The 12,507-nt window shown below is 56.3% G+C and overlaps 1 protein-coding gene across 1 annotated transcript; it reads left to right on the forward strand.

Moving 5' to 3' along the window:
- The first annotated feature begins 1,275 nt into the window (after positions 1–1,275).
- SAMD10 (sterile alpha motif domain containing 10) lies at positions 1,276–6,729 on the forward strand. Its single transcript, XM_065754342.1, has 5 exons — positions 1,276–1,345; positions 3,002–3,186; positions 4,994–5,162; positions 6,191–6,331; positions 6,665–6,729. Exons 1-5 carry the CDS (start codon positions 1,276–1,278, stop codon positions 6,727–6,729), a joined length of 630 nt encoding a protein of 209 aa, XP_065610414.1.
- Positions 6,730–12,507: the final 5,778 nt, after the last annotated feature.

A 12,507-nucleotide genomic window follows, 5' to 3' on the forward strand; every position in this document is an offset into this window, starting at 1 on the left:
CCCTTCCTCACCTCGAGGAGCAACAGCAGTGGGCTGAGCACTCTGGTGAATCCCTGCCACAAATCCCCCTCTGACTGCAGGGAAATCTCTCGCACCATTTGGTGCTAAATGTTTCTCCCCCTCAGAGACACCAAACACACAGATTTGGGGTTTGTTCCTTGCAAAACACACATCTCCCAGGGACTGCTGCAGCAGTGTCACCCCTGGGAGCTCATCTGCTCCCCATGGCAAATGTGTCCCTACAGCCGGGCAGGAACATTGATGGCATCAGGGACACAGGGCAAGCTGCTCCTCACACCTCTTTGCACCATTAACACATGAACTTGGGCTGCTTGCAACTGCATTCCCTGGGGAAGCACAGCTCGTGTGTGTAGGGGCAAAGTGCATTTGCAGAAGGTACCAATCCCACTGCCCAAGGATGCACTTGGCATTCAGAGATCCCATCCTCAGCTTTCTGTCTCAGTGTCATATTCCCAGGAAGTTCCCATCCATCTCCCCCTTTCCAGTGGTGCTGTTTCTGCACTGAGCTCCTGCAGCACTTTGCAGCTGTCCCTGAAAGTGTCCAGAGGGGGAAAAATATGGAAAGACCATGTGCAGGGTGAGGGGAAGGCACAGCCATGCAGCAGCCCGGCCTCTGCACTCCATGTCTGCCCCATGCTGCTGGAGGAGTGCCCAAAATGCATGAAAACCACTGAGGGAAAAGGACCCTGCAGCGATTCCCAAGGCTGCAGGCATCCATCCCACGGAGCAGAGCCCACGGGTTATGGGGATATCAGGAAACCCCCTGTGCCCAACGGGAGCAGAGGAGCTGCACATCCTGAGCAGGGTCCCAGGGCCATGCCAGGCTTTGCCATGGCTTTTTTCCCGGCCATGGTGTGCTTTGATATCTGAATGCTTCCCACTCGGTGCCAGCTGGCCGAGCCCCCTCGGCCCCACCGCCGGATTAGCCAGGGGCATGCGGGGAGAGCACGGACCATCTCTCCAGATCCAACGGCGTGGGTGGGATTAAGGCCCTTGGACTGCCCGCTTGCTGCTCGGTGAGATGCTGGGGAAGGGGCCGGTAGGTTTGTGCCCCCCCGTATGAAGCCGGCGGGGGCTGCCCAGCCCGGAGCTCCCGGATGCGGGGCGAGCGTGCGGCCGCCGTTTATTGGCAGAAGGACGGAGGCAATCAGCGAAGGCAGTCAGGTGTGGAAGAGGGATGAGGGGAGGAAGGGATGGAGCGGCGCTGGTGACAGCCGGTGCCGAGCGCTCGAGCGCATCCCTCCTCCCGCCGGGATGCAGCAGGGCCGCCCGTCCCTATGCTGCGTCGCCAGCGTCCGCGGCTCGCAGGGAGCACCTGAGCCAGGTGAGGGGGCCCTGGGCTGGGCTGGGGGGCGGTGCGGCATCCAGGAGGGATGGGGAGATTCGTTTGGTTTGGGAGAGAGAGATGCGTTGCTGGAAGGGAGGAGAGAGATCTCCCTCCGTTCTCCCCTTGCTCTGAAGAGGACCCGCGTCTCTGGCACTCCATCCGTGCAGGCAGCGGCTCTGCCCTGCACTGTGCTGAAGCCGCATGGAAAGGACAGAGGGGATGGGGGGGGGAGGGTTGGTTCAGAACTCCTTCTTTGCCTGTGATGGAAACTTGGGGTCCCTGGGGCTGGGATGTGGGAGCAGAGGGGTGCGAGGTGCCCACAGCACGGAGCAGAGCCTTCAGCTCCCTGCCCGCCGCTCTTCTGGGCTCATTTCCCCCATTGCTTACCCCCTCCCTCCCATCTGCTCTCACTGGCTCTCCTGCCTCGCCTTGAGCCGTGTTGCAAGAGGAATGGATATACCCACGTCCTGCTGCTCCGTGAGCCACAACAATGGCACTGGGTGCTCTGCGGTCACCTCTGGCTAAAGGTCCCTGCAGTGGCAGAGCCCTTCTGCAGAGACAGCCCTTGCACAGCTCCATCCTTGGGCACAGATTATCTCTGTGCATCTCCAATCCATTTATTTTCTGCAAAATCCCCTGCTCCCAGGGCAAGACATCATTTTCCAAACGAGCCTGAATGAGAGCAAAGTTTTAGGGTCAAGCTTTTGTTTCCCAAAGAAACGGGGTTTTTTGGGAAACAAAAAACACACTGCCCACGCACACTGCTGGGACACGGAGCTGCTGCTCTCCCAGCACAGGTGCTCATGGTTTTGCTCAGCTCAGACCCAACCATCCCCTTTTCTGGCCCCACGAGAGAGGGCCTGGGAGGCTGATCCGAAGCTGGAGCAGCACTCACAGAGCCAACTCTGACATTCCGCTTTTCACTTCCCATTTCCTACAAGATCCAACACATTCAGCCTTCAGACACATTTATTTCTGTCCTGGCTATAAATTGCATGGGCAGCATTTACATCCCACCTTCCTCTTGCATAAAGGTGTGTGGGAGAGGTGAAACTTCCTCTCTTCAGCATCCACTGGGGCCGAGCAGCAGCGGGTCCCCTCCAGCCCTCCTAACCCTGGGTTATTCTCAGCTGCTGATGATTTCCTGCTTTGTTTTTGGAGGTGTTTTGGGGCAGCTGAGCTGGGGAAGCTGCTGCACAGCAGCACTGCTCATCCCAAGCCCTCTGCTACCCACACACCCCCAGCAGCGTCTAATCCCCTTTGGCCCACGGAAGGAGAGCTTTGCATCTTCATTGCAATGCAGTCAAACAAAATGCAATGGGCTGGGCTTATAAAAAGGGGCAAGGGACACAATCCAGCTATGTCTGCTGCATAGGTGAGCACCTTGGAGTGCGTGTGTGCCCCACACACCCCCAGCTCTGGTCCAACCGGCACCTATTGGTGTGCTCCAAGCCTTCTCCAGTCCCACAGGGACAGCTTTACTCCACCTGGTCCCTGGTATCCAGCTGACTGGATCAGAAAAGCGTTTTCTGATGGGCTGCTCCCCAGCAAGGTGCTGATGGACAGGGACGGGGTACGTCTGTGCAGCTTGAGGCTGAAAGAGGCATCGTGGGGATGCTGGGTGGACGCCTCTCACCCCCTTTCCCTCTGCAGCCGCCGCCGCTCACTTCAGCTTCTGCCGCAGCCTCCTGGAGCACACGGTGTCGGCAGAGAACCTCAGCTACCGCCTGCAGCGCAGCCCCGGCACCAGCCTCACCTGGCACGACGGGCGCAGCCAGCGCGGTGAGGGCGGCCGTGCCATCAAGCTCCTGCGGCAGCCGGGCACCGAGGGCTCGCAGGTACTGCTCGGCTCCAGGGCCGGGCCTTTGGGTGCTGGGTTTTGTGGTTCTGGGGTGCACGGGGTGAGCTCTGCGTCGCCACTCCTCCCCGTGCTGAGCTGAAAGTTGGCACTGTTGTGTGAGAGATGCGCCAGAGCCGAATTCCTTGTAATGCCTTAAAAGAACAGAGGACTTCGTTGTGTCTCTTAGAAGGGAAATGGTCTGAACTTGGCTATAACTGTGAACTTTATGTCACTCGTGCAGCAGTGAAGCAGTGAAGCCAAGGTTCCTGGCCACCCCACACTGCTGCTGTGCTCTGTGCTGCCATGGGGAGGAGAGGGATGGATCTCTGGGGCTCTGTAACCCCGAGCATCAAAATCATTGCAGTTTTTGGTGCTCTGTTAACTCATGATGCTGACGGAGTGGCTCCTGTGCCCATGGTGCCTAAGGACTTGGGGCATTGCTGGGGCCCTTTGGTGGCATCAATACCCCATGTCCCTCATCCCCACTACCTCCATGTCCTCTTCACTCCCAATGGGAACACAACACAGTGCAGGGTTGCTCCCTGGGCAGCAGCTCTGCCTCCCAGTGGGGTTTGGGAGTGATAAAGCTTCTAATGGTGCTAAAACAAGAGAAAATACCCCAGGGAGTGCAGGTGGCAATTTCTTGCTGCGGGTCTCCACGCTGCTGTGTGGGCTCCTTCCATCCAACCCCCCACTGCTGCTGCCTGCTCGCCTCCATTCACGGCTGAGAGTTCATCAGAGAGACAGCACAGCTCAGCCGCCTGGAAAAGCAGCCCAGCATCCATTACAGCCATCCCCACATCCTGCTGCTCCCGCTGAGTGCCTGCACCCAGGACACAGGGCTGCACAGAGCACGGGAACCTGGAGCATGGATATGGCCCCCATTTGTGAAAAGGAGCTCAAACAGTAAGAGGATTCAAGCACGCTCCTGACTGGAGAAATTGCGGGTTGTCAGTCACCTCTTCCCCAGTGCCCCTGAGGTTAGTTGGGTAATAGCTGCTGGGAGCTCACCGTCATCTCTGTGCGTGGTGTTGTGAGGAGAGAGCTCAGCAGCAGCAGGCTCAGCCCCTCCGCCGCTCACTGCTGCGTGGCAGTGAAAGCAGAGCCAGCACCCAGGAGCAGAAGCTGGGCCCAAGGGTGCAGCAGCGTGGGCAGCAGGATGCAGCAAGGGCAGAGGGATGCAACATGGGCAGTGGGATGCAGCATTGCTCCCAGCAATGGGAACATCTTTGACCCCTCCGCCCGATGTTTGACACCGCTCAGGGATGTGCCATTCGTTTCAGTGACCACGGGATGTCTGGAGACCCTGTTGCACTAATTATCTCTGCTCCTCTATTAGGCATGCTTAATTAGCCAATGTTCACACACAGAGGTCGGCGCTGGCACACTGCAGTCCTAGAGCTGCCGACCTTCCTGATGCCAGCAGATTCCTACATCACCTCTTTACTGTCCAAAACAAGGGAAAGGAGCTTGCCAGGAGGGACCCTGGAAATCCAGCCCCCTGCCATTGCAGCACAGAGGAGCTGCCTGGCTCCATACTCTGCTGTGCGTCCGGTGTCACCACACAGTGTCCACTATCCCTCACATCAGGACTCAGGTCCCTCCATCTGCCACCAGGGCAGAGCTCATGGTCCCCAGCTGTTTACCCCAAGGGTGGCCCTGCAGCCGTGCAGTGCTCCACTGAGCTGGGAGGTGTGTGAGGGTCTGGGCACTCTTCCTCTGAGGGAATCATCCCAGGGCAGATGGGGTAGGACCCATCACAGGGGTTTGCTGAGCCCCGCTGACACTTCCCATCTCTCTTGTAGGGCCGTGGCTGTGATCACTATGGCATCTACCACACCAGCCCGACACTGGGCAGCCTTACCAAGCCAGTGGTGCTGTGGAGCCAGCAGGATGTGTGCAAATGGCTGAAAAAGCACTGCCCTCACAACTATCTCATCTATGTCGAGGCGTTCTCCCACCACGCCATCACAGGTACTGCTGCTGCTACCCCCAGTGCCTTGTGCTCAGTGCATGAAGCACTGCTCTGGTCCCACCACAACGTGGCCATGGCTGAGCAGAGCTCGGAGCTGGCCAGCACCCACAGAGCACAAAGTGCAGTGCACATAGCTGCTCAATGGAGATGTTGCAAGCATCATCCTCCCTGACCCTCCGTGACCCCTTTTTGCTGGGACCAGGGATGGGCACACTGGAGTGGAGCAGCTCTCTGCACAGCCCTGTGCCCGTGAGGAATGCAAAGCCTTAATGCAAAAGCTCAGAGAGCCCTTGCGTGAGAAATAAAAGGAGCATTAGCTGGGGAATAAGGACAAAAGCTGGTTGTGAACGCCTTGTTTAATAGCCCCTGGACTGGAGGAGAGTGGCTGGATGGTGGTGGTGGCTGCGGCGCTAATGGATTTTGATGTGTGCCCCGTTTCCCCCATCCATCCGTCCATATGGGGTCAGGAGAATGCATCCTGATGCGTGAGGAGTGGAGAATGGAGAAATGGAAAGCTCCTGCCTGAAGGGATGGGGAACGTGATCGCTGTGGCCAGCGCTGGTCCTGATACTGGCACCTTGGCCTGCTGCCCCACGACCTCCAAATGCAGGAGGCTAGAGGCAGCCTCCCACTCCATTCCATTCCCTTTTCTATTTCGTTCCCTTCTTTCTCTCTTTCCTCCCTTCCCCTTCCCTTCTCCTTTTCTCTGTTCTATTTTCTTATTCTATCCTACCCTGTCCCATCCCATCCCGTCCTACATCCTATACCCTCCCCTCCCCTCTCCTCTCCCTCTTTCTACCCTACCCTATCCTACCCTATTCCATCCCATCCTGTTCTCTTTCCTTTCATACTGACGAGTTCAAGCGGTCAAAGACCATCTTAGCATTTGGTCCCTTTCCTCTTCCCTGTTCCCATGACATGGACACGGCTCCCAGCAGATCACTGACACTGTCCCCAGCCACACGCTCCCGATGTCCCCGCAGTGCCCGTTGTGCTGGGCAGCCCCTGAGCCATGCTGTGCTTGCAGGTCGGGCGCTGCTGCGGCTCAATGGGGAGAAGCTGCAGCGCATGGGCATCGCACACGAGGCGCAGCGGCAGGAGGTGCTGCAGCAGGTCCTGCAGCTCCAGGTGCGCGAGGAGGTCCGGAACCTGCAGCTGCTCAGCCAAGGTAGGGTTGGTACAGGGAGAGGAACCGTGGGGACAAGGGGGGAAGTGGCTGTGTGAGATGGAGGCACCCAGCTGCCCTGCTCCCCGTGCACCCTGAGGCTGTGATGAGCTGTGCATGGGCTGTGCTGCTGGGGGATGGGTTGTGGGGCATGGGCTGGGATGCGCAGCGATGAGTTGCAGTATGCAGCACAAAGTCTGTTTATGGCAAGGGGCACTGGAGGGGTGGGATTCTCCCAGACGGGCTCCCACCCTGCAGGATGTTCATTCCTTCCTCTCCCCTCCTTGTTCCAGCATCTTTCGGAAATGTCTCCTAGCTGATCCGTCTGTTTGGCAGATTGTACCGACACTGTGAACCGAGCACCTCTGGGATGGACTGTGCACCGCAGATACGAGACCTGAGCAGCATGCTTGGAATATGAAGAGACAGCTCCCGAGCCACTCCGGGGCTTTTCTCTTTCTTCTCTCTCTTTCTTTTTTATGAATATATTTCTGCGCAGAGATGGGATGCTTTCTTCAGCAGATGTGGCTCTCAGCTGGAAGAAAATTAGCAAAGCAGCCAGTGGGACAGGTGAACTTGGGCCCATCTGAGCCTGATGGGAGAGACTGCAAAAAAAACAGTGCCGGGCAGGGCTGAGCAGTGTGGGCAACTCCAGCACGGCCTTTCATGGGAGATAAACAGGAGCTGCACACGGGATGCTGATGCCTTTGCACATGATGCCCAGCACTCAGAGGGGCTGGGAGAGCTGCGTGCTGTGCTGGTGTCAATGCCTCGGGGCTTCGTTCTCCCTTCTAACTGGGCTGTCTTCCAGTGTCCTAGGAGATAATGTTATCAGCAGCAAATCAGATGACCCAACCAGGCAAAGAAATTAACAGCGGGGCAGTCACCAGTGCCTGGCTCCACTTTGTGAATTAAAAAGGGAGCTGAGTCAGCAGCGGTGGAAGCGCAGGGGTCGGCATGCTCCAGGGGATGGTACGCAGGAGGTACTCCGCGTCCTTTCTCTGTCCTCATCCACGTGCCTGTCTCCCCGTTCTCTGGTCCCGGGCTCTATTCATTCCTTCCCTACACTGCCCAGGCTTTGTCCAGGCCCCTTGCAGAGCTCTACCCCTCCAGGGCTTTTGCAAACTCCTGATCCTTCCAGGGGCTGTGACAGTGCCATCCATACCAGCACCGTCCCCAAATCACAGCTGACTGAGAGGAGGTGATGTTTCCAGTTGCATCCCCCAGTGCCACCAGTGCTGGGGACACCCCAGGGCCATGGCAGAGCAGGCACCCAGGTGCCACCATGCACCACCTCCTGCTCTGTGAATAAAGTTGGACTGTTGTTTCCATTTGCTGCTCTCCTGCTCGTCCCACAGTTCTGCTCATTCCCTGCCCCCCAGCTGGGGAAAACGAAGTGGAAGATTTCAGCCACTGAGTCAGGGAGAGGGAATATCCCAACGCTGTCCCTGTGGGATTGCTGTGGTGTGTGCAAGGGGATATCTCCCCTCCAAAACATGGGGTTGCTCAGGGGGCCATTTGCAGGGACCCCACAGCCATGGGGGTTTGCTGCTCATTGCCCCTTTCCCTCCTCCACATACTCAGAAATCTGACTTTCCTCTTCCTCTGCTAATATTGACCTTTTTAGAAATGCAGTGAAATTGGCTCTTCTCACCTCGCTAGTACTTCACAAGCAACAAAGCTGAGCGAATTTATTGAATTTTAGGAAAAAGAAAGAAAACAAGAAGGAAGAAAACCATCGCTCCCGCAGCTGCAGGGCAGAGCTGGCACTCCCAGCTCGTGTGCGGGAGCAAAGCACAGTGCCTGGTGCCTGATCCCAGCCCACACAGAGTGCAGATTTTCTCCTTGCTGTGCTGTCATGCAGAGCAGAGCCCCACGCGAGATGCAGACCCATCACCTCCACTGTGAAACCTCTTCACCCAGATCGTAGTGCTGCCATCCCTGTGCTGGGTATGAGGAGCAGGTGGCAGCATGGTGGTGGCACTAGGGAGGCTGGCAGCAGGCGGCTGTCCCCATAAGTGCAGGTGCTGTGACCTGGAGTAGACTGTGGTGGCTGGGCTGGAGCTCTGGGTGCCACATCGTTAGACTGAGATGCTGAGATTTTTGGGGAGAGGTGAGGGGATGGAATGGCTCCTGGCCCACTGTGCTCAAGCAGTCTGGGGGCAGTTTTGCTGTCACTGGGATCCCAGCTCCAGCTCCACGTGTCACACCCACCCGAGTCAGACTGCGCTCCAGTTTCCCTTCTGCAGACAGAGACCCGCTGAGCTGATAGACCCCAAAAGCAAAGCCCACATCAGGGCTGAACATCCCGTTCTGCCACTGCTCTGCTATTTCTGCATCTGGTGCAGCTGGTGAGAGCTGAGCATCCTCTGCACTACACCGCAGCACGGGTCCGCCTCTGGGCAATCATCTGGCGCCCTCTAATGCCCTCTGTGTCCGAAGTCCCAGAGTCCCATATCCGAAGGGGACCCGGGCCAGATCCTGATGGGATGCAGCCGGAGCTGTTTCCTTGCTCTCAGCTACTTTGTTTGCAATAAGCAGGACAGAGAGCTATTGGGATAAAAAATAATGGCCAGATTTTTCTTGCTTTAAAAAGGAAAAATACAGCAATCCCTTCCCAGTGGTGGAGGCTGCTTGCTGATTGCAGCAAGGCTTCACAAGCAAAAAAATAAAAATAAAATAGTCAACACCAACACAGTTGCACGTAGCAAATGCATGCCTAATTTGTCCAAGTAATTACTGTGCCTGGCTTGATGATACAGATATCTCCAGAACTGAAACGCTGCTGATTGCCTCTGTGATTCAGGAAGCGATCTCAGAGCATTCACATTCATGCTTAACTACAGACACAGCCGCAGATATCCCTGATGCATGCGGCCATGGGACACGATTTGCTGATGGATGTCAGTGTCTGCTGAAGGGCCAAACCGAGGCCAGTTGGGATCTGCTGCCCTTCCCTGGTAGGTTAAGTGCCCCAGCACATCAGGAGCCTGTCCTCCCATCAGGTATCTGTGAGAATATCAGCCACACCAATTCCCCATCCCAGAACCTTGTTCCCCATCCCAATACTTCGATTGCCATCCCAAAGCCCTGCTCACCATCCCAAAGCCTCACTTCCCATCCCATACCTCTGTTCCACATTCCATACCCTTGGTTGCCACCCCATCCCAAAGATCTGCTTCTCACCTCATATTCCATCCTGAAGCCCTGCTTCCCACCCCAGAGCCCTGCTCACCATTCCATACTCCCAGTCCCCAGCCTGGATCTCTGGCCCTTGTCCCCTGTCACTGCACACCCAGGACTAATCAATCTCAAATCATTGCTAATGAACTTGGGAACAGTGTCGGGATGGATCAGGTGCCACTCAGGGTGAGATGGATAATATAATTAAGATTTCCTCAAAGGTCCTGTCTTTCTTACCTCGTTAATTAAGCTGATGCAAGGCCCTCCACGCAGAATGCATAATGAGAGGCTCCACAGACAGAGCTGTCTGTAACCAGGGGGTGAGTTCAGCAGAAAGGCAGCACTGGGGATATTTTGGCAGCCCCTGCAGCTTTGCATCCCCTGGAGCATCATCCTCCACCCTCTGCACTGCAAAAGCACACAGAGCAGACAGGGCAGAGGACACGGGCAGGGGTGAGCTTGGGGCTGCAGGGGGAGATTGGTGATGTTCAGTTTCCGAGGGACACAGGAAGGAGGGGAGCAGGACTGGGAAATGCAGTCCCCAAAGCCCAGGCACATTTTGGGTACTCGCACTCCTGATGGTGAATTATGATGGTGAATTAATGGCCTCTTAATAAGGGTGACAGTTCCCTTAATTAGAATGTATCGGAGCGGGAAGAATTGCTCCATTTCATATATTTTTCCCCATGTAACCTCCCTCACTTTCAGGTTCTCATTTCCAACTCCTGAAGGACCACAGTGAGCAGTGCCCCCCAAAATCCAAACTCCTCCAGGCAGCACCAGGCACAGAGCAGAACAATTCTGGGGGAAAACTCGGTTTTGACACACCTCTAAGTTGGTTTGCTATGGGCTGTTAGCGTGAGGGGGGCTCAAGTCAAAACCCCCACATCGCCAACCTGCAATGAGCCACTTCACTTCCCACCAGGGAATGGCTTTCTGGGGATCATGGAGTGTCCTGTGCTGGAAGGGACTCATAAGAAACACTGAGACCAACTCAAGGGCATTTTCAAACGTTACTGCTCTGTACTCAAACCCACCCCATTGCCTCAGGATGGCCCCAGTACCCATCCACTCAGCTTGGGACAGGACGAGAATGCCCCATAAATAATGAATAGCAGCACAGCCATAGGGTTTCTCCATTAACCTCCCCTCTTTGCACTGCAGCCATTTTGCTTCCATGCCCTATCTGAAATTAAATCTGCTTGGATTTTTGCTCACTCTTTTTCCCCTCTTTTTTAGCTTATGTTTGCTGAACTCATTCAAGCACAGTGGGAGAAAAAAAAAGGAAAAATAAAAGAAAAAAACAGGCCATCAGCATCATTCATAGCTGGCACATGTTCTGGTTTCCTATCAAAGGCCCATGCTGCGGGCTGGCAGGAGGCTGGGGATGGCCTGCATGCTCACGAGTGATTCCTGCTTTGTTCTGGCACCACACAGGTGGTGGCTGAGCCATGGGGCTGTGCTCCTCCTCATGAGGATAATGGAGAGCAAGCAGCCAACACCACCAGATGTCCCCAAGGGCAGCACTGGTTTGGGGACAGGGCCGTGGCAGGTGTGTGTGTCCTCAAAATACATGCAGATGCCTGTTCATCGCCTTGCAGCAAGTGATGCTCAGTGCACACAGGCAACAGCTGTGCTCCCAGTGCCTCCCAGTGCCACTCCTGGGTATCCCAGCACCCTGCTGTCGGTGATGCTGCTGCACATCCCGGCTCCAGGCTGCGGCTCCCCATGCTGGCAGCTTGCAGCATGAGTTTCAGAGGTGTCCCGAGAGCAGCAGCAGGTAAAATCTCATATCCACATCACCCCACTGCTGCAGCCTGCTGGGTGTTAGGGGTTTTGTAGTTATTCACCAGTAAGTGCCTGCGGCCAGCTAGCCCCATTCTGGGCAGAGGGATAACCCTGGACTCAAGGACAAATTGTTCCCAGTCCCAAACTGCCTTGGCACCCTCTGCCCCCAGGGAGGACGGACCTGCATTCAAAAAATCACCAAATAAAGAATTTCCTGCCCTTGAGAGGGATTTCTTTTGCCCATGTTTTGTATTTTTAGGTGCTAGCCTAACTACTAGTGTAGTTCAGGTCATACTGGCCCCTGGCAGGCCGTGCCAAGCCCCAGGGTGGGATTCTGGGGGTTCACACCCACCCTGCACACCCACCTCAGCAACTGGGAAGCGTGTGGGGACAGCAGCATCTCACTGAGCTGCTGCAGCACCAGCAGGGCAGCTGAGCCCCACAGCTCTGCCCTGGCATGGATGCGGCCTCCTGGCAGCATGGGGTGAGACGTGCTGCAGCTGTGGGCTCTGCATCCTCCATGAGCAATGCTGTGATGCAGGAGGGTCACGATGGCTTCCCATGAGCACGTGAAGAATGGCAGTGCTGTGGCTGCACGACTCCTCTGTGCCATGCCCCCCCCCCCATCCTCCTCCTCCTCGCTTCGCCCTTCCCAGCCAGGCTCTCACAACTCTACGCCTGGAAAACGACAACAAAAAGGCGCTTCTCAGCATCTGTTCCGCATTTGCTGCTCTTTTCAAGTTCGTTCCTCAGCCCCCTCCCCTTCTCTGAGCATGGCCTGAAGATAGGAACTGTGGCTGTTATTATATGGCACTATTTAGGATTTCTGTACCTCGCTTGGCCACTGGCTGCTCTCCGAACCCACCCACCATGTCTGGGCTGCACAGCCACTCCCTGCCACCATGCACCATGTGCTGCAAAACTGTGCCTGGCCAGTATAGAAAGCCGAGAGCACAGCCATGGGGATGGTGACAGAGAGCCCATTCCGAGCCCTTTTTAATATCCCCCCAGCTTTGGGGCTGCAGCTCTGCCACCAGCACTCTCATCTGCGCCGTACGTGTGATGGCACTCGAAGGGACATGGGTGCAGTTTGCAGCCTGGCACCGAGGAGCAGTGCAGTGGACGTGCATCAGCCCTATTGCAGACCCACAGCTCTCCCCGCCGCAGGGAACAGAGCTCCCTCGACTGTGCCCCATTTATACAAAGGA

Source organism: Cyrtonyx montezumae, unplaced genomic scaffold, assembly GCF_038088225.1.
Source record: "Cyrtonyx montezumae isolate F1298 unplaced genomic scaffold, pur_monq_1.0 scaffold_9, whole genome shotgun sequence".
Lineage (NCBI taxonomy): Eukaryota > Metazoa > Chordata > Aves > Galliformes > Odontophoridae > Cyrtonyx > Cyrtonyx montezumae.

Bases quoted from the DNA above. Each gene is read 5' to 3' on its own strand.
- SAMD10 (XM_065754342.1), top strand. From the start codon at position 1,276: ATGCAGCAGGGCCGCCCGTCCCTATGCTGCGTCGCCAGCGTCCGCGGC. The intron at 3,187-4,993 runs GTACTGCTCGGC...TCTCTCTTGTAG, and splicing joins CGGGCACCGAGGGCTCGCAG to GGCCGTGGCTGTGATCACTA. The intron at 6,332-6,664 runs GTAGGGTTGGTA...TCTGTTTGGCAG, and splicing joins CCTGCAGCTGCTCAGCCAAG to ATTGTACCGACACTGTGAAC.